At 45.7% G+C, this 27,326-nt stretch overlaps 1 protein-coding gene across 1 annotated transcript in view; it reads left to right on the top strand.

Moving 5' to 3' along the window:
* The first annotated feature begins 1,085 nt into the window (after nt 1-1,085).
* Nucleotides 1,086-27,326, top strand: part of PHACTR4 (phosphatase and actin regulator 4) — a 60,585-nt gene continuing 34,344 nt past the window's right edge. Inside the window, 3 exon segments of the mRNA XM_015409202.1 lie at nt 1,086-1,389; nt 19,037-19,213; nt 19,824-19,904. Coding sequence (XP_015264688.1) covers nt 1,344-1,389; nt 19,037-19,213; nt 19,824-19,904 — 304 coding nt within the window. The 5' untranslated portion in view covers nt 1,086-1,343.

Below are 27,326 nucleotides of genomic sequence, written 5' to 3' on the forward strand. Positions count from 1 at the left end.
TTTATCCTTACAATAACCTTGTGAGATAGGTTAGGCAGTGGGAATGACTGGTCCTGTCACCTGGTAAGTTTCATGGCAGGTGGAGGTTTGAACCTAGGTCTTTCCCAGTCCTAGTCTGACCACTGTAACCACTACACCAAAGCTATCAAACTTTTTTGTTCAATAAAAGAAAGAATCTTGTGTTTGTGTATGAAACAGGACATACTGTGGGGGGGCACACCTGGTTACAGTTGAGTGGGTGTCCTCAACAATGTAGAAAGTGTGTTTTGTTGATGGGGAAGAGAGGCGCGAGGGTACCATGGTATGTGCTATCCCCTTCATAGCCTGCCTTATCTTTAAAGCAGTCGAGATACAAAGTTTTAACCTTTCAAAAATCAGAAAGATTGCTGAATTGTACCTTGAAAGCTGTATAAGTTGGGAAGGCAGCAATATATGTCCACAGAGCAAGTTTGGATAGGCATAGGGAGGCGTATATGCCCTGGACAGAGCAGTATGAAGAACTGCATATGATTACCCTTTTGAACACTGCAGCAAACCTGTTCCATTTTGTGTTTGCTTCACTGTAATATGCTAACCTAAGTTTACTCCTCTGCATTTTAGTATGTTGGGAGGGGGTTGAAATCATGACCAGTAACTGATCCAAGAAGTCATGTATACATAAAGTATGTGCCAAAGTCCACTCTCTCTCTTTTTAAACCACCATGTAATCTTGATTAGCCGTAAACAAGGTAGTTAAAGGGTGTGCAGGGAGAACTAATGCATTTCAGGTGATCTGTAATGTGTGCCCAAAGGGTTGAGAAACTCCAGAGTATTGGGCTTCTTCCCTCCCCCCCTTTTATAAAAAAAGAGTAAAAGTATGGCAATTAGGACTGGCCTGCTTATAAACTTCCCTTTTGAAGTCTCCCAAGCAATCCTGCTGGCCCCTTCCTTCCTCCCTCCCTCCCTCCTGCAGCCTTTAAACCTCTGCTTTTCAAGAGCAAGGGGTGTTGATTATTTTGCGTATGCTCAAATGACTCCTCCTTCCTGAGATCCAGCCCTAAGGAGAGTACGCACTCTGGAATGACAGGCATTCCTCCTTGAAGGGAGCTGGCATGGGAGCTGATGTATGAGAATCGCCAAGTTGCCCGGGCCAGGAGTGCAGAAAGAACAGGAACGGCCGTGCCTTGACTTGACACCCTGAGGATCTCTGGCTAAATTCAGCGGTCTGTTTCTCCGGACACCAGATATAAGTTTCCTTGCCTCCAGGAGCTGACTCGTCATCCTTTGAAAGGCCAATGTCTGCTTCCAGAATACGCTCCCTCTCGTCTTTCTTTTTTCTCTGAGCTGCCTTGAAGAATCTAATAATGGGGCAGACGCGCTACTCACGACCGGTATATCCAGCTCCCTCTTGTGAGTAATGGAGGGTCTAGTTGCATGGTTGAAGGTAGAGCGGAATTGGCAGGTTAAGTCAATGTGTGTGTGTGTGTGAGAGAGAAAGAGAGAGAGAAGACTGTATAATATGCATGCTGAACTTGGAGGGGTTTCTGATTCTCAGAAACAGCAAGAATGTATTATTTTCTTAATCCTTGAGGGAGGAAAAAAAGGCTGCTGTTTAAAATATGTTCTGCCTTGTAACTTGTTGCGCTTGCTTGGGGTGACTTTCCATTTGTTAGGAAACCAGCCCTTTTGATCTTGCTTGTTTTCTGCCAAATGGTCAGATGATGGGAAAAGCTGGCTTATGGAGTTCAGCTGAAAACATAGTAATATGGTGTGTATTTGGCTGGAATTAGCCTTGTCCTGCTAAGCAAGAAACAGGTGTGGAGTGAAATTTAACAGGGAACTGTAATATTTTGTTGGCTCAGTCTGTGTGAACTTGTGTTGCATTTTTTAAAAAAATCACATCTGTGATCTTGCTGGTTTTGGAGCGGAAGTACGATAATCTGTCAGGAGTGTGAAGGAGAACTGCTCCAAATGAAGTGAGAAGCTGTGTTGGTCTGAAGCAGCAGAACAAAGTTTGAGTCCAGTGCCACTGGTCCCCAACTTTGTTCTACTCCAAATGCGGCTTCAGTTCTGTGGAAGTGGTGGGTTTGGGGGAGCGGCATGAAATTTGGTTTGGTTTCAGTGTCACCCCCAGTTGTTCCCCTTGCGTGATATCCATTGTCCCATGGTAAACTGTGCCATTGTCTGGCAGCCTGGGGTTCCATCCACAACGGAGCCAGAATCCCGCCTGTTTACTTGTGGATCCTGCATTGAAGGCCTGGATCAGGACGCTGAAGTTAAGGCTTCCGATAATATTGCTCTGCTGCTGGTGTTTCCACTGTAGTTCCAACCCCATTTATTAGATTTTTCCTTAACCTGAACCGTTTCTCAAGATGAGTGACTCTTTGAGGTGAGCTGTTCACAGATGTGGCAGATGAAGTTATTTTAACTATGTTCTGTTGTTTTGCGTTCTCTGTGTTGTATGGTTTCTGTTGTAAGCTATCTTGAGTTTAAATTTGGGTGGGGCAGAAGCCTTTAAATTGGCTTTAAGCTCCCTGCATGCATTATCCCATTTCTGAGAGGCTTGTTCCGTTGTTTGGAGGGAAAGTACACTGACTATTCCTCAGCATTCTTGATTTAGTAGTAATGTCTTGTCAAACAAAGAGAGAAAGCAGTACTTTGCCAGTGTGATATAGTGGGGACGAGTGTCCGGCTAGTTTCTGGAAGTGTCTGGAAGACCCAGGTTCAAATCCCCACTTGTGCCAGGGAAGCTTGCTGGGTGACCTTGGACCAGTCACTCTCTCTCAGCCTAACCTGCTTTGCAGGGTCGTTGTGAGGATAAAATGGAGGAGAGGGACATGATGTAAGCTGCTGTGGGTCCCCATTGGAGAGAAAGGTGGGGTATGATGGAATAAAAATAAAGTAAACAAAGTGTACTAATGAATTCAAGCTGTGGCTCAGTGGTACATGCATGCAGAAATTTGCATGCAGAAATTCCCACATCCAGTCCCCAGAATCTCCATTTAAAAGGATCAGGTTGTAGGTGATGTGAGAGACCTCTGCCTGATAACCTGGAGAGCAGCTGCCAGTTATAACGAACTATACTGACAACAGATCAGTGGTCTGTATAAGGCAGCTTCATGGTTCAAGCTTTGAATTCACCTTTGAATAGTCCCTAGCACAGCAAGTGAAACATGTTGAATGTGTTTGACATGGTATATAGCATAGAAAACAGCCTGCCTTAAGTCAGATTTGTTTTTTTTTAAAAAAACAGCAACTGGAATCATCCAAGAGAGTTACTACCTTTTTTGCTACACAGGCAGCGTAGTGTTTGGCCTTCCTCCTCCCAGAGCGAATGCCCACCCGCACTCGAGCATTGGGAGCAGTATAAACATTAACGTTTGAGCAAGCAAGCATCATATGATGAAGGCAGCCTGATGTAATTGTGGAGACATGGGGAAATTCAGGAACTGAATTAAGTGTCCCTTGGTTTTTCAGATAAGGGACTACTCTCTGATTTGAAAAGATGTGCCGTCTGCATTGCTCCACAGTCTGAGTTTGAACTTCAGTTGCAAGCTATGGGTTAAACCAGGGTTTTTCCATTTTTTAAAAAAGTAAACTGCCTTATAAAAGTGATATAAAAGGGAAATGACCCTTCAATTTACATTGCATTATTGTGGAAATATATTAACAGTCGCTTCTCCTTGGATTTATAAAGTGTTGGCTGTCTGGATAGTTTAGCCTTGTCCTCTCATCCTGTGCCAGATATTTTTAATGTTTTTAAAGGGAAGAGTAACAATTCTGGTACCTCCATTTCAAAACTTGTGGCCATTATACTTTATGTGAAGGCGCTTTTTACTGTGGCTTAAAGTAATATTAGCACCCAAATAAAGCTGCCTAGCTTCTAGTACTTTTCCAGGTACTCATTTCATTGTTGAAAGAAACTTACACATAACCATTCTCAAGCGTGAGATGATTGTTTTTTAAGGCCGGTACTCTGTCTGACTTTAAAGTTAATTTCTATGTGTGTCTATATGTGAAATGATGCAGATAGTTTGAAAGGCACAGAATGGGTGTAGACCAAGGAGTCAAACATCCTTCATTGAGTTTCACTTGCCCAAAGCTGGGAGGCATTGAGCAGCAGGACACATAGATTTAAGCAATTGTTTAAAGAGGAAATTGTATTCCTTGTGAATCATTTGTATTTCTGAATTAAGTAGTTGCATCAAAGACTGGCTTTGTGTAGTCATATAGGAGTTTTCATTTCTGGTTGAGGGAAGAGTCAGAGAAAAGGTATGCCACCTTGAAGGTTTGTGAGAAGCAAAGGCCTGCCCCACTCCCCACCAAAGGCCTGTGAAGAATCATCGATGGGGCTCAGTCCAACAGTCCATTATGATATCGATACTGTGCTTATACTCTTGATATTTTAATTGTATATGAACTTTATGAAGCAATGCTTTTTATGTTTTAGGGACCACCAAAGAAGGCTGTTTAGTTGAAACATGTTTAGTCTGTGTTATTTTTTAAAAAATCTGAATCCTTCCTTACTTTGATATGAATGCTTTCTGACTTGTACCTTGTGCATTTATTAAAAGACAATTGTTTTATTAGAATTATATATGTTTTTATTTTAATCTATTCTCCCCTATTTTGGTTGCATTTTCTTGATTCATGAAGAAAAAGGAGAGGATTTTGAGTGGGGGGTAAGCACTGTGGTCCTAGATAGGGCTGCCAACTCCAGGCTGGGAAATTCTTGGAGATTTGAGGGTGGAGCCTGCAGAGGATGGAGTTTTGGGGAGGAAGTAGGGTTGCCAGGTCCTACCTGGCAGCCGGTGTGGGGGGGGGGGGTTCCTGGGTCCATTCTGGGATCTTCAGGCACGTGCACTGCAATGACGCCCCCCAGAAGTTGCGTCATCACATTGTTGATGTTGGGGAGTGATGCTCTTGTTTTTGGGTAAAACTCTATGGTTTGTGGGCAATTTTACCATAGAGTTTAAAAAAACCCCAGAGTGTTGCCGCGATGCTGTCACTTCCCGGTGATGTCATCATGTCGCCTTTCAGGCCAGCTGGGGGCAGGATTTCCTCCCACCGGCTGCCAGGGACTGGGGATCTGGCAACCCTAGGAGGGAGCTCAGTAGGGCTGTAATGCCGTAGAGTCCGCCCTCCAAAGCTGCCACTTCCTCAATGGAAACTGAGCATTGTAGTTTGGAGATCAGTTGTAATTTTGGGAGAACTCCAGGCCCCACGTGGAAGTTGGCAACCCTAGTCCTAGATGGACAAGCTGTTGCAATATCATGTGCAACTTGTGCTGGTGTTTGTAATGCCCCAGGAGGTGCAAGGAGGAGGTTATGCCTCATTTGAATTCCAGTGTTATGGAAGTAGCTGAACACTACATCCATCATAAAGGACGGAAAGCTTATGATGGTGTGGAATGACTATTGATCAAACTGCAGATAGGTGCAAAAATATTTAGTGGAGCCTTTTGCCATCCTGTCCTCTCATTTGTGTGTCAGCTTGAGCATTTGCTCACTTAAAGGAAATGTTACTTGTCTCAGGTGAAAGGCTGCTTTTGAGGCAAAGCATAGATGAGTAGTTCTTTTCCCCATGTCTTCTGGCTTCCTGGGCTGCATAACAGGTTTCCCCTTATGTGCCTGGCATTGTGGGTTGTTCTTGGCTCAGTGACATCAGCCACCTACTTACCGTGCTGGTGTGATGTCCCAGGTTGGTACACACTGGATTGTACCAGCAGCAAGTTCTAAATTTAAGCTTGATTTCATGAGCGGGGTATTGGGCCTCAGAAGGAATCCACCAGTTGTGGGAGCAAACATGCTCAGCGTTATTTTTATTTTACTACTTATTTTAACTGGATGGCCCAGGCTAGCCTGAGCTCATTGAATCTCAGAAGCTGGGTTGGCCCTAGTTAATACTTGGTTGGGGCCAAACCACAATAAAATAACCCCCAAATCTCTCCCACCCACGCACACACCTGAAAAGATGCCTACCAATTCAAACTCCCTCAAAAACCCTGGAAAACAGGCAAGCCTTGCAGCATCTCCTGAAGATCTCCCTCTGACTCCTTCAGGAAGTCCATTCCACAGAGGAGGAGCCATGATGGAGAAGGCGTGGGCTCTGGTTGATGCCGGGCAGGTCAGCCGAAGTTGTGGGATAGCCAACATACGACTGCTTGACAAACCAATGGCAAAGCACTTCTGTTTGTTTCTTGAAAGCCCTATAGGAAAGAGAGCATCAAACATTTGGGGAAATTGGCCACCAAAACTAGCTGCTTCAGAGACCCATGTCTTATTTGACGCTTTCAATTGTGGACGTTATTTGACGCTTTCATTGTGGACGTTAGAGTTAACATTTCTACGTGCTGTGTATTGCATTCTTTTGGTTATGTGTTCTTCAGAATTTCTTTAAATGGAGATGTTGTGGACCTCTTTCACACAGAACATGCACTATACCACTGAGCAATGTACACCCCCTCTTTTGGATTGAATCTGTGGTTCCCTATTCCTTGTCTTTTTAGAAGCAGAGATTTGTGTGTTCCCCTCCAGATTGATTCCCAGCTTCATGACTCAAACATGAAAGTGATATGTTCTCTGGAATGCTTTCTTACAGGGGGAAAAAAACACTGTCTGCCTCATTATACTGCTTAATTGGGGTGGGGTGGGGGGACTCTTGCCTTTTTAAAGAACCACCCGAATCAAGGGCACTTCTTACACATTTCATCACTTTAGAATATGTCTCCAGCAGCCTGAATAGCCCTGACAAGCCCAATCTCGTCAGAGTTTGGAAGCTAAGCAGTGTTGGCCATGGTCAGTAACTGGATGAAAGACCACCAAAGAAGACCTTGATATCTGTGCAGAGAAGGCAATGGTGAATCACCTTTGCTCATCTCTTGCCTTGAAAACTCTATGGTCCGGGGTCACCATGACTCGGTTGGGACTTGACGGTGCACAATTATTACAGAATATGCCTCATTTGAGCGTTTGCTGAAATCTCGATCTGTTCCTGGGGATTCTGAGTGAGAACACACTTCAATAGGTAAGGCATTTCTGAGCAACCATTACCTGAAATGCCTCACTCAAAAGCATAACTGCAGCAGCAGGTCTTCCCACTAACTGCGACTATGCAGAAGAAATGTAATGCACTATCTGTATCATAAAAACCATTCTTCAGTGGCTCTGCTTCTCTGAACTATAATGCCCCAAGGAGCTGTGGAAACTTTTGAGGGGAAAATCTATTCCTCTATAGACATTATGACCATCGTATTAAGTGACGAGAATACTTTGACTGTTTTGCTAAAGAGAGTTGTACATCTTAAGTGCAGAGCAGTACAGACAAAGGAAATAAGACATAGTGCCAACTTTCAAGGTCTCCAGAGCTCTTCATCAGGTTAGATGTGGGGAAAAAATAGGGGAGGAGGAGAAAGGGTTCTTAGCAAGAAATAACTAAAAGCTTTAAAAAAAAAAGAGCAAGAATCCAGTAGCACCTGAAGGACTAACAAAAATATGTGGCAGGATATGAGCTTTTGTGAGAGGCTGCTCACTTCTTCAGATACAGGTAGAATGGGAGTCCATCTGTCTTTATATCTTAGAGAGAGAAGTGATTTCAGATGCCAAATGACATTATCAGGCAAATGACAATAGCAGGTGAATGACAATAGCAGGCGTGGTTGTGTTGGATCCCCAAGCATCGAGAATAAATCCACGTTTTAAAGAAAAGCAAAATTTATTTCAAAGCGTTGAAGACATACTCAAACACGTTCTTTGTTAGAACTGGGGATACACAGTTAGGTCAAGCATAATAAAGGAACTTCAAACAGATACAGATCCAATGAATATCTTTCCCGCTGGCGGGCTAAGGAAACGGTTGCGCGCCCAGTACATGAGAACCAGGCAGAACATCAGACAAAACACAGGTGCAGTAGTCCTGGGAAAATCAATAGGCAAGCATTACAGCATCGTCTCCCCCACACAACCTCCAGCAGTTATCTTTTGCATTCCAAAGCAGGAGCAGGATGATAGAAGCCAAGCCGGGTGTAACAGGGAAAGGATATGTACACAGAGGTCACAGAAAACAGAATGGCAGCTTGCTGACATACTGCCCCCCTTAAAATACACTTACAACACACCTCCCGGCCTGGGCGGGAGACCTCCCGGGCTGGGCGGGAGACCTCCCGGTTTGTCCGGGAACCTTCTGTGGAAACTACGGATCAGGTAAGGGGCCCGAATATCCCCTTCTTCCACCCATTCGCGGTGCTGGGGACCGAAATCAACCCATTCGATAAGGTACCAGAGTTTACCACGTTTCACTTTACAATCAAGGATATCAGCTATTTCAAAATGTTCATCCCCTTCCAATATGACAGGCGGAGGAGGAGTAGTCTCTGGTCTCCAAGGAGACGGTCCAGGATCCTTCTTCAATAGACTCATGTGAAAGACAGAATGCAAGGCACGTAAATTCTTAGGCAAAACAACATCAACTGCCACATCATTTATGACTTTACGCACTTTGAACGGACCAATGAACTTCCATCCCAATTTTCTGCTAGGCCGCAGCATCTTAATGTTCTTGGTCGAGACATACACAAGATCCCCAGGTTTCAGATCAAACCCCACCACCCTACCCTTGTCTGCCTGGGTCTTGTAAGCAGCCTTGGCTGCGTCAAGTGTTTGGCATAGCAGCGGCCATGCTTTTTGCAAGGACATACACCATGTATCAGCATCCCCCACAGGACGTTGGCCCATCCCCTCCAAGAAAGGGAGGGGGGGACTGTCGTAACCAGATACAGCTTTATAAGGAGACATGCCTGTGGAGCTATGGACCGTATTGTTATAACAATATTCAGCAAGAGGCAATAATTCACACCAATCATTCTGTTGATAATTAGTAAAACAACGCAGGTATTGTTCCAGAGTCTGATTAACCCTTTCCGTTTGTCCGTCAGTTTCGGGATGATACGCGCTGCTGAGCCCTTGTTCGACCCCTAAAATGGAAAGAAGTTCCCTCCAAAATTTAGAAACAAATTGGGTCCCCCTGTCAGAAATTAACTTAGCAGGTAATTGATGAATTTTCACCACGTGGGACATAAACGATTTCGCCAACCTCTGAGCTGTAGGCAAGGAAGGAAAAGGCACAAAATGAGCTTGCTTAGAAAACAAATCAACAACCACCCAAATAACAGTGTTCCCTTTGCTCGCAGGGAGGTCAGTAATAAAATCCATGGACACCACTTCCCATGGTCTCGACGGAGTAGGGAGTGGCTGCAGTAAACCAGGAGGCTTGCCCATCCTGGGTTTAGTTAAGGCACAGGTTTGGCAGGACCTAACAAACATCAAGAGGTCTTTGCGCATTTGTGGCCACCAGAATTGCCTGCGGATGAGTTGCAAAGATTTAACGAAACTCCAATGCCCTGCCAGTTTCGAACCGTGAGCAGACTCCATCACCTCCCTCCTCATCGAAATAGGCACATACAATTTGTCTCCAGAATAAATCAGACCTTCAGGGCTACGGACACAATCAGGTAATGTCTTAAGGGAGGCATCATCCTCAGCAGTAAAAGCAGAAAGATATTTCTGGACCCAGGCCCCCCCTCCCACAGGGAACAGGGAAGGCGAAGTCTCATCAGAGTGTGGAATCGTTCGCGCCTGCGCCCGGGTGACTACGGCCCCCCCCAGATGGGAGGGGGAAAAAACAGAGTCCATGATGATCTCACGCTGACTGTCATGTTGTGGGAGGCGTGAAAGCGCGTCAGCCAGGGAATTAGCCGCCCCCGGGAAATGACGAAGTGTGAATCGAAACTTAGCGAAGAAGTCCGCCCAACGAAGTTGCTTAGCGTTGAGAGAACGGGGGGATTTCAGCATCTCCAGATTCTTATGATCAGTCCAGACTTCAAACGGCAGTTGCGCCCCCTCCAGCCACTGCCTCCAAGTGGAGAGAGCCAGCCGGATCGCTGACGCTTCCTTTTCCCAAATCCCCCAGTTTCGTTCGGCATCAGAAAACTTTTTAGACACAAATGCCAGGGGATGTAACCGACCATCTTCCCCTTCTTGCAAAATAGCGGCCCCCATAGCCACATCCGAGGCATCAGTTTGGACAATAAACTTCTTAGATTCATCAGGGCGCGCCAGCACCGGCTCGGAGGTGAACATCAGTTTAAGTTTCTCAAAAGCCTCTGCGCAAGCAGGGGACCATTTAAGCGGGGCGCCAGGTTTCGTAGCATCAAAACCCTTCCCTTTGGTCTTTAGCAACTCAGTCAGGGGAAGGGCAATTTGCGCGAAATTCTGGATGAAATTTCTGTAAAAATTGGCAAATCCGAGGAACATTTGCAATTGTTTGCGGGTCCTGGGGGGCTCCCAGTCAAGTACAGCCTGAATTTTAGCAGGGTCCATTTCAACCTTCCCCCCAGAGATGCGGTATCCCAAAAAGTCAATGCATGTCTTGTGGAATTCACATTTTGACAGCTTAGCAAACAAGTGGTGTTCATAAAGTCGCTTAAGGACCTGGCGCACCAATTTAATATGCGACTGGAGGTCCTGAGAGTACAGCAACACATCATCAAGGTAAAGGACCACTCCTTTGAATAGAAACTCATGTAGGACCTCATTGATTAGGTTCATGAAGACCCCCGGAGCCCCTTGAAGGCCGAAGGGCATAACGAGGTACTCAAACTGCCCCAAAGGGGTATTAAATGCAGTCTTACTTTCATCCCCCTCCCGGATGCGCACACGGAAATATGCATCCCGGAGGTCAAGTTTCGAGAAGATCTTGCCCTTGGTGGCCTCAGCTACCAAGTCCTTAATTAATGGGAGGGGGTAAGCATTGGACAAAGAAACAGCGTTCAAACCCCTATAGTCAGTGCACAACCTAAGCCCCCCGTCCTTCTTCTTTCGGAAAAGTACAGGCGCGGCGAAAGGGGAGGAAGCCGGGCGAATGAAACCTCGGGCTAGGTTTTTATCAATAAAGTTCCGCAGTTCGACTTTTTCAGCCGGCCCCATCGCATAAATTTTACCTTTGGGTAATTTACAGTCAGGCAAAAGTTCAATAGCACAGTCAGTCGAGCGATGAGGGGGCAATTCGTTAGCTTCCTCTTCGCCAAACACCTTTGCCAAGTCTCTATACTCTCGAGGCAAAGAAGCTAACTCTTCCGGTTGCAAAGTGCCGCAGGGGAACTGTGTGGTCGGCTGGTCCCCCCACGAATCCACCCAGCAGTGATCCACACACTTAGCCGACACAAATTTGACAACCCCTTCTTCCCACAAGATGTAAGGGTCATGGGTAAACAACCAGGGACTCCCCAGTACTAAGTCGAACTGCGATTTAGGGGTGACAATGAAGGACCTGGATTCCCAATGATCTCCCGCCCCCAACCGCAAAGCCATAGTCTCGTGCGTACAAGGTTCCATGGGTGCCCCATCCATCTGAGTAAAAATGATGGGGGACTTCAAGGGGACTATCCCCGCTTCCAGTGCAACTAACACTCTAGGGCTGATGAGATCCCTCCCACACCCAGAATCAATCAACGCTCTTACCCTAACGTGGGTTCCTAGGAGCGGATTCATTAAGGAGACAGTCACGAAAAATAGGGAAGGGGTTTCTCTCACCACCTTGGGCGCAGCATTAGAATGGCCTTGTCGTTTTGCGCCTCTCACAACAGGCCGTTGTCGTTTTCCGCCGTTTCAGCCACCAGCTCTTCTTCGGACTCGGCGGCAGCCGGTTCATTTTCCCCCGAACCTTGGGCTGCCTGCAGAGCTTTGGAGAAACGCGGTTTAGCCATCCCCTTCTTCCCCGACAGCGGTGTCTTCGGGCTTGGGGTAGGCGGCTTGTCTTTGACTTGACGGCTGCCACAATCCACAGCGAAATGCCCCTTCTCCCCGCACTTGAGACAGAGCCCCATCTTCATCCGTAGTTCCCTTGCCGATTCCGACAGGCGTTGAGTCTTGGGTTTAGAGGCACCGACAGCGGCGGGTCTGTTGGTCGTAGCAGCCAGGTCGAGTTTGATGGTGGTGAGCCGGTCTTCTGCATTTTCAGCTTCTTGGGTCCAGGCCATCAGGGAGACAGGGTTGACAGTTTTCAGAACCGTTTCTCGGATTTCTGCGTTGAGACCCAAGCGATACATCTCAGCCAATATATGATCAGGGTAGTCTCGGAGCTTAGCTGCTTGCTTGTGGAATTCCAGAGTGTACTCGCGAACCGACTTCTTGTTCTGGCGGTAGGTCCGGAGGAACGCTTTAGCTCTTTGACTCGCGTTGACATCTTCGAATCTCGCCCTCAGCGCCCACATGAATGCTCGCAAATTCAAAAGTTCCGGACCGCGGTCGTTGTGCAGTCCAACATACCATGTGGCGGCGTCTCCTTTCAGTCTTGCCGAGATGACATCAATGAGACCAGCTTCATTTCGGAACAGGTGTCGACTCTCTTCTACGAATTTATGCACCCTCACCGTGAAGAAAGCGAGTTCATCCGGGTTGCCGTCGAAGGTAGCCTCCAGCAGATCCTTGGGTCTGGGTCGTGGAGGCCTCACCAACGGGCCCAGCTGCCCCGGAGCTCCCCTGGGAGGGAAACCCGGTACAACCGGTGGCCCTGCTGGTATTGGCCTCAGCGGCGGCGGCAGACCCGGCACCGGCGGACCCCCTGGCATCGGCGGCTGCGCAGGCACTGGCGGAGGCGGTCTCACCGGCTGCTGGACAGGTACCTGCTGCGCGGGAACTCCCGGTGCTTGCAGCGGCTGAGCAGGCATCGGCGGCGCGGGAAATCCCGGTGCAGGAGCAACTTGCAACTGCGCGGCGTGTGCGTCCAGGAAATTGGCCATTCTAACGTCCAACATTCCCGGCAGGCCTTCCATCACATCCTGGAATGCCCGCATTAAGTCTCTCACCGAGTCTTCCAGTTCTGCTAGACGTTCCCCGGTAGTTTCCTCCGGGATGGGGTCCCGAGGGCGATAATCCGGGGGTGGGTCGTAGTCCTCTTCCGTTTGGAAGGCTCCGGTGCCCTCCTCATCTTCTGCGTGACCACGCGGTCCCGACGGCTCGAACATCCACTCCTCGAGGTCCTGCTTGGGGCTCCCCTTCTCCGAGGTAGACCCAGGTTCCGGGAACAATCCCTTGTCAAACAGACTCTCACGTAATCCGCTCCCCCGACGGGAGTACACCTCACGGGTGCCTTGGGTGTTGTACATAGTCCAATCATCCTGCTGGTGAGTCTTCCGCGGACCCCATTGCGAAGGGGTCGGAGGCGGCCAAGACAGATGTGCAGGCAGGCGGGGAATCGTTCCCCCCACGGCACCCTCCATCGAGGCTGCAGTCGTGAACACCAAAGACGCGGAGGTTTGTGGGACCGATCCCGAGTCCCCCTCCGTGTTAGGTAGATTTCCCTCAATTCCGCTCATGATCTTGTCAGATTCGGAACGATAGGAAAAGGGAGTTCTAACAATATGTTGGATCCCCAAGCATCGAGAATAAATCCACGTTTTAAAGAAAAGCAAAATTTATTTCAAAGCGTTGAAGACATACTCAAACACGTTCTTTGTTAGAACTGGGGATACACAGTTAGGTCAAGCATAATAAAGGAACTTCAAACAGATACAGATCCAATGAATATCTTTCCCGCTGGCGGGCTAAGGAAACGGTTGCGCGCCCAGTACATGAGAACCAGGCAGAACATCAGACAAAACACAGGTGCAGTAGTCCTGGGAAAATCAATAGGCAAGCATTACAGCATCGTCTCCCCCACACAACCTCCAGCAGTTATCTTTTGCATTCCAAAGCAGGAGCAGGATGATAGAAGCCAAGCCGGGTGTAACAGGGAAAGGATATGTACACAGAGGTCACAGAAAACAGAATGGCAGCTTGCTGACAGGTTGTCATTCACCTGCTATTGTCATTTGCCTGATAATGTCATTTGGCATCTGAAATCACTCCACTTTCCAATAAATAGATTCCCATTATAGCTGTATCTGAAGAAGTGAGCAGTGAGTCACAAAAGCTCATACCCTGCCACATATTTTTGTTAGTCTTTAAGGTGCGTGAGGTTACTAAAGCCAAGACTTCTCCTAGGATTACCACCTAGGAATTCATGGCAGAGGCAAGATTTGAACCAGGATCTTTTGGATTCATAGTCCAATCTCTTATAATCTATTAGCTTTATTCTAGACCTTAATAGGCTCATTAAAGTATCGGAGGTTTTTTTCTCTGTACCACACACACAGGTGACAGAAAAAAGTCTCCTGAGGGGCACAAACATGGTTTGTTTGCAGTGCTGGCACATTTCTGTTCTCCCCAGCATCCAGACTGTAATTGAAGGCTTCCGAAACCCTTCTGCGGTGATGTCCGAATGTAGACCCCTGTGTAAATTGGTATTTGCTGATTCCCCAGGAACCAGAGAGATGTCATTTTTTTCAGGATTCAATTCTCTCCCCTATGCAATTTGTCTCTAGTGTGTATGTGTACAAATTCATGTGCATGCCCACTCAGGTATCATGCTATGCACAAACTGCCATTTCACATCCCGCAGCTTGTGAGATATATTTTAGTAATGTGTCTTAGGATAGTTACAAGCCATGAACCCCACCTGCAACTTGCAGGGGACATCTCATTGTACCCTCCCCACCATGTTTTCTTTCCCATCCCTGAAAGCCCCATTTGTCTTCCCCTTTTCTGCTTCACTCCCTCCCTCCCTCCCACCCACCAGCCTACCTTTTGTCTGCCCTCCATCTTCAGCTATATTTGTTACTTATTTATTTCATTTATACCCTTTCCTTCTCCCCATAAGGACCCAAAGCAGCTTACACCCTTCTCCTCTTCTCCATTTTATCCTTATAATATCCCTGAGAACATATGACTGGCCTAAGGTCTCCTAATCAGCTTCCATGGCAGAATGGGGATTCAAACCTGGGTCTCCTAGGTCCTTATTTAAAACTGTAACTGCTACAATGTGCTGGCTTCGTAGGATTACAGCTGTTCAACAGTAGCAAGCAGTCAGGCCTGGATAAGTCATACAAGGCACATGGTAGCAAGTTGCCCAGTGGTTGCTGCTGGGTCTGGCCCCAGTGAGTCCTCCCCCAAAGGCCAAAATAGCCCTGCCTTTTACTCACAGAAACCAAGGCTTGAAGTTTGGCAGTGCTGTTGTTGTTGCTTAGCAATGGCCACTGTGGGCATTTGTTTCTTAAAGCTACAGGTCCTGCTTCTATCATTTAAAACCCCCCCCCAATTATTCACGTATAAAGGATCATTACTGAAGGAAGCCACACTCCCTTTAAAGATTACATATCAATGAAGACTCCTGCTATGTGTATTTATTTATGCCATTGTTGCCCCTCCTCCGCTAATCTAAATGCAGAGATTGTTCTTCAAGTTAATGATATGTTAGAAAAGCCTCATCAATATATCTGGTACTTAAATCCAGAGACTTGGGGTCATGACCAGAATGACAGATATTTCCACAAACCAGAGAAAAACACCAGGCTTGCAGAAAAATCTGAAATCTGCGAGCAGTGAATCCTCCATATAAGAACTGGTGTGTTCCAAGTGTTGTCCCTGTTTTCTTTTGTGAAATGTTGGAGGGTATGCTGGCTGTCTTGGGGCACTTTCTCATGAGAGATTAAAATCTATCTGCTGCATTTTTAAATCCCGCCTTTCCTTCAAGAAACTCAGAATGACAAGTGTGTTCTCGCTTCCCTATTTAATCCTCTTGACAAACCTGTGAAATAGGCGAGGCTAACGAAAAGCGAGTGACTGGTCCAAAGTCATCCAGCAAACTTCATGGCAAACTGGGGGTTCAAACATATGAAGCTGCATTTATACAGAGTAAGACCCTTGGTCTGTCGAAGTCAGGACTGTCTACTCTGACTGGCAGTATTTCTCCAGGGTCTCAGAGGTTTTTCATATCATGCGCTACACAGTCCTTTTAGTGGGAGATGCCAGGGAGTGAACTTGGAGTGTGCAAAGCAGGTGCTCTATCATTGAGCCCTGGCCCCTTGCCAGGAACTTAGGTCTCCAGAGTGTAGCCACACGTTCTAACCACAACACACTCAGTGTGTTTCACTATTCTGCAGGTGACTTATTTGCATATACAGAACAAAGCAATGATGGAATATTGTACACTCCCCTCGGGGGTCCAGTCCAAACTGCATGCCCATTCCTGTGATATAATGGTTGATGACAATTTGGAAATAAAAATAGGCATTTTTCTTTCATGAGATTGTAGTGGGTGAGACCAGAATGAGGTGGGGGGCATATTTCCAGTTTGTACTAGGCCCAGAAAAGTGATGCTTGGGCTTTGTATGTAAAGGGTAGAAGGCAGGAGAGAATCATTGTTAAAAAGACATTGTCAATGCAAATGCAGGTTTAATTGTCAAGTATGACTATAGCCCAGTCATTCTTTGAGAGCCGGGGTAGTGTTTTCAGCGCCAAAGAAGGATCTGGGAGACCCAGGTTTAGATCCCCACTCTGCCCCTGAAAGCTTGCTTGTGTGACCTTGGGCCAGTCATGCACTCTCAGCCTAACCTGCCTCACAGGGTGATGGTTGAGGATAGATTTGAATCCAGTGGGCACCTTCGAATCTAGCTGTTCTACTGAAGACCAACACGGCTGTCCTCCAAACCTGCAATAAAGTAAATGACAAAATGATAATTTGTGGTTTTGCTATTGGCGTGCGTGTACCTGTCCCTTCTTTTCCTTTAAATGGTAATATTGGGGGGGGGGGGGGGTCTGATTTGCAACTGAAAGTGAAGAAGCTGCTCGTGGCTCAAAGTAAGATAACTAACTTGAGCTCAGAAGACTTTGCTTTTGTTTTTTTAAAAGAAACCTGGCCAAATCATTCCTCTTCCCCCATATAGGCTTGGATGTGCCTTCAGGGGGCACCATTTCCATGTTCTGTTTTAATGTGTGAACTGGCAAAACTGCCTTTACCAGGTCAGAATATGATGCTGAGCACTCTGAATATGGACTCTTCTTTACAGGTACTTAGGGAAAGGAACACACTTAATTAACTTCTGCATCAGTTTTCAGCCCCTGGAGTGTATTCCTGGCTGTCATGTCTCAACGTCCATTGTGGTATAGGTTGGGTGGAGAGGTTGGTGAGGGTAAAAGCCAAGAAACCTTAATTCTTTTCAGCGTTCAAATGTGGGCATGCTCTTGAATAAACTACATGATGGGAGCTCAGTTCATGATCGCTAGTAGATGTCTCCTCACATTTGTGAAGTGTGATATGGTGATGGGAAATCATAGCACTCCTGCCTCTGTAGGATTTCAAACCCTTTGGCTTGAAAGTGACTTATTCCCTTTACTGTTCATGCCATTTTATTGAACTGAAAAGGTTTGCCTTGCTAGAGGATAGTTCTATAGGGCCATTCCACCTCAGGAAAAAGGTATGGGGACAAAGGGATGATTACTACCCCAATTCGCTAGGGTCTTGATCTGAATTGGGGTCCTACATGCCTGTTTAAAAAGGGGGGGGGGGGAGACCCGGGAATTCTGAATATGGAATTCCCAGCATCATGTGTCATGTTTGATCCATAATGTTGTCAGGTGACCTGTTTTCTCATAGCTGGAATTGTGATATGGTAATTGCATCTAATGCATGGCCTGTACTAATTATGACTGGACATAGATACTTGTATCTCTGTACACCTTTTTTTAGAGAATTGGGGAGGGTAGAGAAAGGACTCATTGGTAGAGGATCTGCTTAGCACACCAAATGTCCCAGGTTCAATCCCTGGCATCTCCATCTAAGTAGATCAGGTGGTAGGTAATGTAAAGGACCTCTACCTGAGACTCTGAAGAACCACTGCCAGTCTGAGTAGATAAGACTGATCCTGATGGACCAGTAGTCTGACTTGGTGTACTGCAGCTTCATACGTTCAGTTTATGTGCTGCTTCTCCAGAGAACTGCTTGAGGAAGCTTGCAAGTAAAAGCAGTACTATAAAATAATACAAAATACCAATATAATATATCAGTATTCAAAACAAGACATGGGCATAAAACAGTGACTGAGCAGGCTTTTAAAAAGCCCTAAAACAGTGTTCTGGCTAGAAGCAGACCGTAAAACTTCTTAATAAGAGAAAACCCCTTACTTAGAAACCTGGGTAAAAATATATGTTTTGGGCTGGCAAATCTGTAACCCAGGGCACCAAAAAGGGGGAGGGGACATCAAGCAGATGTTAAGATAAAGGAAGTAGATGTTAATGGGTATGGAGATGCATTGCTGAAAGGTATATGAAAACTGGCATCCTTTTATTTGTGGAAGTAGTTATGTGCTGCCATCTGTTAAGGCACTTGTCTAATTTTTCCTTTCTAAAGTCTGCAGTTGGAGAACCCAGATGCAGCAAAGGCTGCAAAGAAGTGCAAATGTGCACGAGAAGTGAAGGCATGATGTTAAATCTTCTTAATGCTAATTGTTCATACCTCTCTTCCATTTGCCTCGTAGATTGTATTGTTGATGCTTTAAGTAACAGGAATGCAAACCCCCCCCCCCCCACACACACCACCCTTTCCTTCAGAGAGCTCTTCCTTTTTGAAAATGTTTGGGGAATGCCAGAACAGTAGGTGGAGTAGCAGGCTGTTATTGTGTAGCTTTCCTGAGGTTGTTATTCTTGGCCATGAACATTGTTGTGTTTTGTTGACTTTTTCTTTTTTTTTTAATGGGAAAGGAATGGCAAAATGGTCCAGCTTCTCTGATGGGGCAGATAATTTCAGTAGGCTCTTTCTACAAGTCATCTTACCAGACTGTACAGCAACACAGATTCTAGTAAAGACTTTATGTTGGCATTTATATATTTGTATTCTCTTTGTTTTGCCCTTTTTAACACTGGTTCATAATTTCAGTAGCCATGTTACTGTGCTGTAACAAAGTAAAACAGAAATCAGTGGTGCCTTTAAGACTAACCAAATGTGGGCCTGATTACGTGAATGTTTCTTGAGTTGTCTCACTTAATTTTGCACTCTGCGTTTTCCTGCCTCTTACATTAATATTCCTCCTCATCAGTTGGGAGACCTGGATTCGGGAATGGGAAGGTCTTTCCAAATGTCAGCTAATTGTAAAGTAGTTCTGTCCTCTTTTTCTGTTTCTATGTAGCCGAGGAAGTGGATCATCCGCTGAGCGATGGTGGGATGGGAGCCGATGCACTGGAATCTGGCGATACTACTCCTCCCTCCAAGAGGAAAAGCAAATTCGCAGGTTTTGGCAAGATCTTTAAACCTTGGAAGTGGAGGAAAAAGAAAACCAGTGGCAAGTTCAAAGAGACTTCAGAAGGTAACTAAGCTAGGCAGCAGTATTGTTTTTCTGTTGGAATGAAACTGTGTGTGTGTGTGTGTGGTTCTGCACTTCCACTGGGTTCTGTAGTTGGTGCATCTCATACCTGAATTTAAAAAAACTTATCTGCAGTAATACTTGGGAACTCTTCCTATGGCTGGCTCTCTAAAGCAGTACTCTCAAACCTAGTGCAGCTGTCCCTAGGCTATGGGAAGGAAGAAGGAAGCTCAAAGTGATGTGCTGAGTTACACATAGAGAGAGGTCAGTGGATTCCATGACCAAGAGTTATGGCAGCTGCCACAGCTGCTTATCTAATAAATAAATTTTAAGCAACCATTGACTGCCTTTTCCATTTGTAGAGTATCATTATAGGCTTCTTAGCAATGAGATGCTCAAGTCTGGTCAGCACCAAGAGCTTACACATCTGTAAGATAATTGTGAACACAGTGCAGAATCTGTATCCAGATCTTCTTCCCTTAAAGCTTACAATGTCTGTAGAGAAAATAATTCAGTTTTTTTAAATAACAGGACCTTTTTTATTTTTTCCCAAACTTCCAACTTTCTCTGTATTGAGTGCTGGCTCTCTTTTTCTCCCCAATTTTAATGTCAGTTTTAGAACGAAAGATTTCAATGCGAAAGCCAAGAGCGGAGCTCATTGAAAGAGGGGTTCTGTTTGAAGACCCTGAACAGGGTGAGTTTTTACCCATTGTCTTCCTCTGTATAGCCTCCTGACCCTGAGAACCCTCATCTTTTGGCATTCTTGGCCTGTATGATCCCTCCCTGCCACCCTCTAATAAATACGACTCTTCAGTTCCCACCTGCTTTTTAAACATCTTTGCTATGAGCCTCTGCACCTTCCTGGTGGACAAGGCTGTACTGCTGGTATCCTCTTTTCCTTCTCAATATCTTTCTAAGTCTCACTAATAGGGCTGTCAAGAAGGCTAGATTGTGGGGTCATTGCTTGCCGAAGGCCCACTGCATAGCTGAGATCTGAGCTTTTGAGACTACCCATCCAAGAATCCAGGGCACTCTCCCAAAATTACCCTAATGTGCCTCTTTTCTCGCTGTACTGCACTGGTGATTGCCTGTTTGCTAGAGTGAGAAAATTCTGAAGCAAACTTAATTTCAAACAGATTAACTCCCCCACCGCCACCACCCCGAAGGCCAGACAGGTAGACAAGGGGAGCCTATGATGATTTTTATGGTGGTTTTACTTGTAAACCACTTTGAGCAGGACTCTGGAGAGGCTGCATATTTTTTTTTCTAAATAAATAAAATAAATCTTGTGGGGATCCTTCAGGTCTGCCGATTTGGTGCCTCATTGTTTATCAGCCAATCATTGAGAGCCAACATGTTGTAGCTATTAGAGGGTCAGAGCAGGAGCTGGGAGACCCAGATTAGAATCCCCACTCTGCCATGGAAACTTGCTGGGTGTTTGGGGTCACTGTCACACTGTCACACTTGGGGGCAGACACACTGTGAGCCTAACCTACCTCACAGGGATGTTGTGAGGATAAAATGGAGGAGAACAGAACAATGTAAGCTGTTTTGGGGAGAAAGGCGGGTTATAAATAAAAGTAAGTAAATGTATATACAAAATGAGGCACAGTCAAAGGCATTTCCATGCCCAGTCTCCATAATGTCCTTATATCTTGTCCATGATACCTTCTGCTGTACCTGTTTCTACTCTTCACATTGGCTACTTTTACAGTACTGGTTTCCTCTGCCTTTGGACTGTACTTCTCTGTCCAGTCTCTTAAAGAGGGGGAAAAAACCTCTTCCCTGAATTATGTAGAATCTTTGCGAGGAGGAGGAGGAGATTGGATTTATACCCTGCCCTTCACTTGGCGTCTCAAAGCGTTTTATAATCTCCTTTCCCTTCCCCTCCTCACAACAGACACCCTGTGAGGTGGGTGGAGCTGAGAGAGCTCTTTCGAGAACTGCTCTTGAGAGAACAGCTCTGAGAGAACTTGTGACTGACCCAAGGTCACACCAGCAGTTGCATGTGGAGGAGTAGGGTATCAAACCTGGTTTGATGGCAAAGGAAAACAAGAGGTTGTCCGTCCTGTAGTTAGGTGCTGTGTATTCTGGTTTGTTCCTGCTCTTATGTAGATGGGGCTAGGAGTGTTAAGCAGCTGCTGGGAAAACTGGAGGTGGGAATCACAGCTCCCTTCACAATTCAAGTGTGCCTCATTTCTTCATCCTCCATACTGCAAAGAACTCCTGTGGTAATTCAGTTTGAGTAGGGACACTGGCTACTGCAGGTGAGGTTGTTGGGAATGCTTACAGTGAGCCTGAGGGAAAATGAGAGAGGGGAAAACCCACTGCCTTGCTAAATCTGGATCTGGTAGCAGTGGGTAGCTGCTGGTTGGGAAGGCTTTGTGCATTTCCCCTTCTGTAGGATCATTTATTTAGAGAACCATTTCTTTAATCCTGCCGTTCCTCCGACAAGCTGGGGATGGTACATGTCAATCTCCCTTCTTCCATTGTATCTCCACTACAACCTTGTGAGGTAGGCTGGGCTAAGAGAGAGCTCACCTGGTGCAAGGTCACCCAATGAGCTTTCATGACAGAGTGAATAGGGATTCAGATGCAGCGGGTCTCCCAGAACCCAGTCCGATGCCCTAACTGCCATTCACACCAGCTGTTAACCTTGGGGGGTGGAAGGCACTCCTTTTTGAGGGGAGGAAAAAATGTCAGAAGCCGCCTTAATGGGTGTAGGCCTGTGACTGCCTGGTAGAAGTGATATTAATATGCCTGGTGGGCTAAAAGAGCCAATTCTGGTCCTGTCAACTGCCTGACTGTTGTGCGAGACTCTCTGTCTGTGCTGATGTACAAGCTGGGCAGATGGCTCCAGCTTCTTCCTGCCTTGAGCTTGTGTGTCTTCGAGTCCCCTTGTCCTGTCCCTGCCTTGCTGCTTTCTTCCATTCAGTTGGCTTTTTAGCCGGCAAAGAGCAAATTAACTGTGTTCTTTTGTCCTTAATAAGAAATAAGCAGTTTTTTCTTTTCATCAGGTTTTTAGAAGCCATCAAAGGCCGGAGGCATTCTGCCCTGTGTGTTTTTTGTCTTTTTTTTAAACATCCAAGGTTAAAACCCTTCTCCATTGTGTAGATAGTTGTCTGAACTGCTGCTGTGACTTCCTCCTTGAACAGACAGTCCGGAAGCAGGAAAAAAATATTGAAGGGGAAACGTCAATGGCAGTCATAATTTTCACTCTTCTGATATTGCTCTGTCTGATGTAGAACATAGTGTGGTATTGTGAGAAAAAGCTGAGAAAGGGCAAATATTTAGAAAACCTGAAAATATCTTAGACAACCTAGTAATGGCAAAACTTTTTTAAAAAGGATCCTTGTATCACTGGCCCAAGGAAAACTTGGTAAGCCCAAATGTGGGTCTCATTGGGAAGTTAAAATGGCCCTGGAGCTGGTCATGGGACTGGCTTTGTCACATGACATGTCTTTCTGGTTTTTCCCCGTGCTTAGTTGAAAGGGAGTCTGCTCCTGGCTAAAATGGACTAAGGGTAAATCAGAAGTTGAAGTGTGTGTATGTGGGGAGGGGAAAGGCCCCTGGATAACCTAGAATGGTTCTGCTTCTGTCATAGCCATGTCGTGGCCATACAACATCCAATCCTAGTAATTAACCTTCAACAGGTGTGTTGTGCAGGTCCCAAACATCATTTCTCTGGACCAAGTACAGATTTGTTAAATCCACCCTCACCGCCACCACACAGATGCTGTCCCATAACCAGAATCTCATGAGTCTTGAAAGAAAACTGTTCCTTTCTAAAATGACTTAAATAGAGCATGCCACTGTGTTAATGAACCTGCAGCCTAAGCTGGGGCCCCTTTTGCCCTTCCCGGTCCTATTAAAGCATAACCATGCTTTAGGCCCTGGGGCCATGGATGATAAGTAAATGGTAGCCTACAGCAGAGGTCTCCAATCTTTTGAGCCTGCAGGCAGCTTTGGAATTCTGACACAGTGTGGTGAGTGCAGCCATAAAATTGCTTCCGCAGGAGGCAGAGCCAGACAGGAAATGGCTGCCACAGCTTACCTCCACTCACACAGTGAAGACCCTAGAGCTGTGCTCTTGTCAAAGCAATCTCTGGTGGTCAGTCTTGCTGGGCAGAGGCCCCAGCTGGCCCCGCCCACTTCCTAAAAACACTTAGCAGGCCCCGGGAAAGGTGTCAGCAGGTGCCATGGCACCCACGGGCACCATGGCCTAGAGGCAGGTGTGGCTGCTCTGCCACCCGAACCTGGAGGAGGGAGCAGGGGCTGCCATCTCCTTGCTTCCACAAAGCCCCCTTGCCAACCCTCCAGAACGGACCTGGCACGGTTAACAAAGCTGGACTTACCAGTTGGAGAAGCACTCGGAAAGGGCCCTGTTCCTGATCTGTTTTGAGTATTATCTCTATGATTTCCTCTGAGACAGCAACTTTTGCTTTAAGAAGATAAAAGGACACATGCTGCAGCAATGAGAGAGAAAGACGTCCATGACAAGTAAAAATTAAAAGGGGCTCATGTGGCAGATTGGAGCAAAAGGTAGACATGATTAGTTCTGAAAAGAAGAAGAGAAGAGGAGATTGGATTTATACCCAAAGGAGTCTCAGAGCGGCTTACAATCTCCTTTCTCTTCCTCTTCACACAGCAGACACACTTTGAGGTAGGTGGGGCTGAGAGAGCTCTTTCGAAAACTGCTCCTGAGAAAACAGCTCTAAAATAATTTATGACTGATCCAAGGTCATGCCAGCAGCTGCATGTGGAGGAGTGGGGAATCAAACCTAGCTCTCCCAGATTAGAGTCCACACTCCTAACCATTACACCAAACTGGCTTTCAAGATACTAATCTGGGAAGGCACCCATTTAAAAAAAACCCCAACTTCATTTATAGCCTGCCTTTCTTGCAGTGGCTCAAGGCGGATTACAAATTCTAAAAACAATGCCGTTAACATCACATACGGCATCTTGCAAACAATGCAGTGGGACTGGGATTACAGAAATGAAAAACAATCCAAGCAAGCAAGCAAACAAAAAACCTGTCTAGGGCATGATGTGAACACAAGCTCCGAACAGCAAAAAAGTTGTTGCAGGCAGTTTTCTGTTTGCATATGTTAACCTTTGTAGCATTTTGGAGGGTGGGAAGGGAAAAGGAGGCAGAGGAAAAGGTTGTGTGTGAGTGGTGGTGGGGAGAGATCTCATACAAAACAACAGCAGGGGAAGGAAACCCCCCCCCCCCCCAGTTGCTACCAGTCTTTCCTCTGAAAGGGAATGACCTGCAAAATGTAGGAGGGTTTTAAAAAGCTTTATTCAAGTTCACGGATTGCTTCCTGGCAATAGTTTCGGAGCAGATTGGTTAAAAGGGCCTTGTTAAAAAGAACCCTGGAGAATGAAGACACCCCCCCTTTTTTGTACAGCAGCCACTGCTCTTCAATGTGATCCTGTGTGACTAGGGGTGGAGGAGAATGTGTGTGCACCATCTGTCTGCATGGACAGGTCCACAGTTTGAGCAAATCGTTCAAATCATGAATGAAATTACCTTAAAACTTTCCACCCTTCATTCTTGTGATGGTATATTCAAAGAAATGCAGCTTGACTGTTTTTTTTATGTGTGCACCCTTTCAGGCAATAAGATGAATGTTTCCTCTATATTTATGTGAATTGTCCTTTCTTTGGAGATCTCTAGTACAGCTATCCATGGAGTTCTGCCTTCCCCTACAAATTCTGATGGATGTCCTTGAAGATGCATTACTATGTAGAGCTTCAGCCAGTGGGGAGAGATTGTGGGCTCCCCATTCGCATAGAGCAGGGGCAACTAATCCCCTCCCCCAGTTTCAAAAGCAGGTGTCCTTGACGAAGTTTGACTTTCAGAGAGAAACACTGAACTCTTAGGTTATGAGGTTATCTTAATCATGGCATGGTCACATTCCTTAACATCTTCTCATGTCAGGAGGGATGCCAGCCTCCAGATGGGACCTGGGGATCTCTCGGAATTACATCTTATCTCCAGACTACAGAAATCCATTCCCCTGGAGAAAAGGCATGCATTGGAGGGTGGACTCTGTGGCGTTGTAACTCACTGAGGTCCTTGTTTTCCCCAAGCTCCACCTACAAACCTCCAGAAACTTCCCAGGTTGGGATCTAGAAACCCCACCCCCCATCTCTCACCAGTGGTCAGGGGGAACCTGGCAACCCTACATGTCAGTCCTTAATGACATAGTTCCCTCTGCTTTTAAACCATGTGAAAGAAAAGTATGCCCAGAAGACCAAGAGCTCTGCACCTGTCAATATACCCCCACCCCACCCTTTCCAAACAGGACAATGCAAAATGGTTTGGTTTTCCATAAAGATACAAGCAAGGGAAGGATAATTAATAAACCTCCGCTGTACCAAGTGTGTGTCTCTGTGTGTCTGTAAAGTCTGCTAAATAATGGTCACCTGTATGTAACATAAGCAGCTGTAGCATATGATGTCTAAAATCTTATAATATAGTAATTACATACCAGTATATTTGAGAGAATTGCACCCCACCTCTCAAGCGAGAATTGAGGTTTTCACATCAGCCATGGTGGGTTGCATATAAGATTTGACACTTGAAACAATTCAGTAAATAATTGACTATAGAAATAGTGACAAATGGCACTTAAAATCAATTTCTAATATTTTTAGAACAAAGTTTGAATCCAGTGACACTTTTAACACCAACAAAGTTTAATTCTGGGTATAAGCTTTCACGTGCATTCACGTGAAATAAATATGAAAACTTGTACCCAGAATTAAACTTTGTTGGTCTTAAAGGTGCCACTGGACTCAAACTTTGTTCTGTTGCTTCATACCAACATGGCTGCCCACCTGAATCTAATATTTTTAGCTCACCCATAGACTTTCAACAGCAGTTCACAGAGAGATTGTCAATTCAATTCAAATTTATTATGGCCAATTTACCAGTAGCCAAAGCCGAAAGGAAGCTCAGTTGTGGATATGTCTGATGGTGAAAGGAAAGTCCGATGCGGCAAAGAACAATACTGCATAGGAACCTGGAATGTAAGATCTATGAATCAAGGTAAGCTTGACGTGGTCAAAAATGAGATGGCAAGACTGAACATTGATATCTTAGGAATCAGTTAACTAAAGTGGACAGGAATGGGCAAATTTAACTCTGAAGACCATTATATCTACTACTGTGGCCAGGAATCTCGTAGAAAAAATGGTGTGGCCTTTATAGTCAACAAGAGAGTGCAGGGGTCAGTACTGGGATACAATCTCAAAAATGAAAGAATGATTTTGGTCCGATTCCAGGGCAAACCATTCAACATCACAGTAATCCAAGTCTATGCCCCAACCACTGATGCAGAAGAGGCTGAAGTGGACCGGTCCTATGAAGACCTACAACACCTCATAGAACTAACACCAAAAAATGATGTCCTCATCATCATAGGGGACTGGAATGCTAAAGTAGGAAGTCAAAAGGTAACCAGAATAACAGACAAGTTTGGCCTTGGAAAGCAAAATGAAGCAGGGCAAAGGTTAACAGAGTTTTGTCAAGAGAACACACTGGTCATAGCGAACACCCTTTTCCAACAACCTAAGAGGCGACTCTACACATGGACATCACCAGATGGGCAACACCAAAATCAGATTGACTATATAATTTGCAGTCAAAGATGGAGAAGCTCTATCCAGTCAGTAAAAACAAGACCTGGAGCTGACTGTGGTTCAGATCATGAGCTACTCATTGCAAAATTCAGACTTAAACTGAAGAAAATTGGGAAAACCACGAGGCCATTCAGGTTTGACCTAGATCGCATCCCTGATGAATATACAGTAGAGGTGAAGAATAGATTCAAGGGTCTGGATTTGATAGATAGAGTGCCTGAAGAACTATGGACGGAGGTTCGTGACATTGTACAGGAGGCAGCAATCACCACCATACCAAAGAAAAAGAAATGCAAGAAAGCAAAATGGCTTTCTGATGAGGCTTTACAAATAGCAGAGGAAAGAAGGAAAGCGAAAGGCAAAGGCGAAAAGGAAAGATTTACCCAACTGAACGCAGATTTCCAGAGAACAGCAAGGAGAGATAAGGAGGCCTTCCTGAATGAACAGTGCAAAGTAATAGAAG

The sequence above is a fragment of the Gekko japonicus genome, unplaced genomic scaffold (assembly GCF_001447785.1).
Source record: "Gekko japonicus isolate JY-2015 unplaced genomic scaffold, Gekko_japonicus_V1.1 scaffold167, whole genome shotgun sequence".
Classification (NCBI taxonomy): domain Eukaryota; kingdom Metazoa; phylum Chordata; class Lepidosauria; order Squamata; family Gekkonidae; genus Gekko; species Gekko japonicus.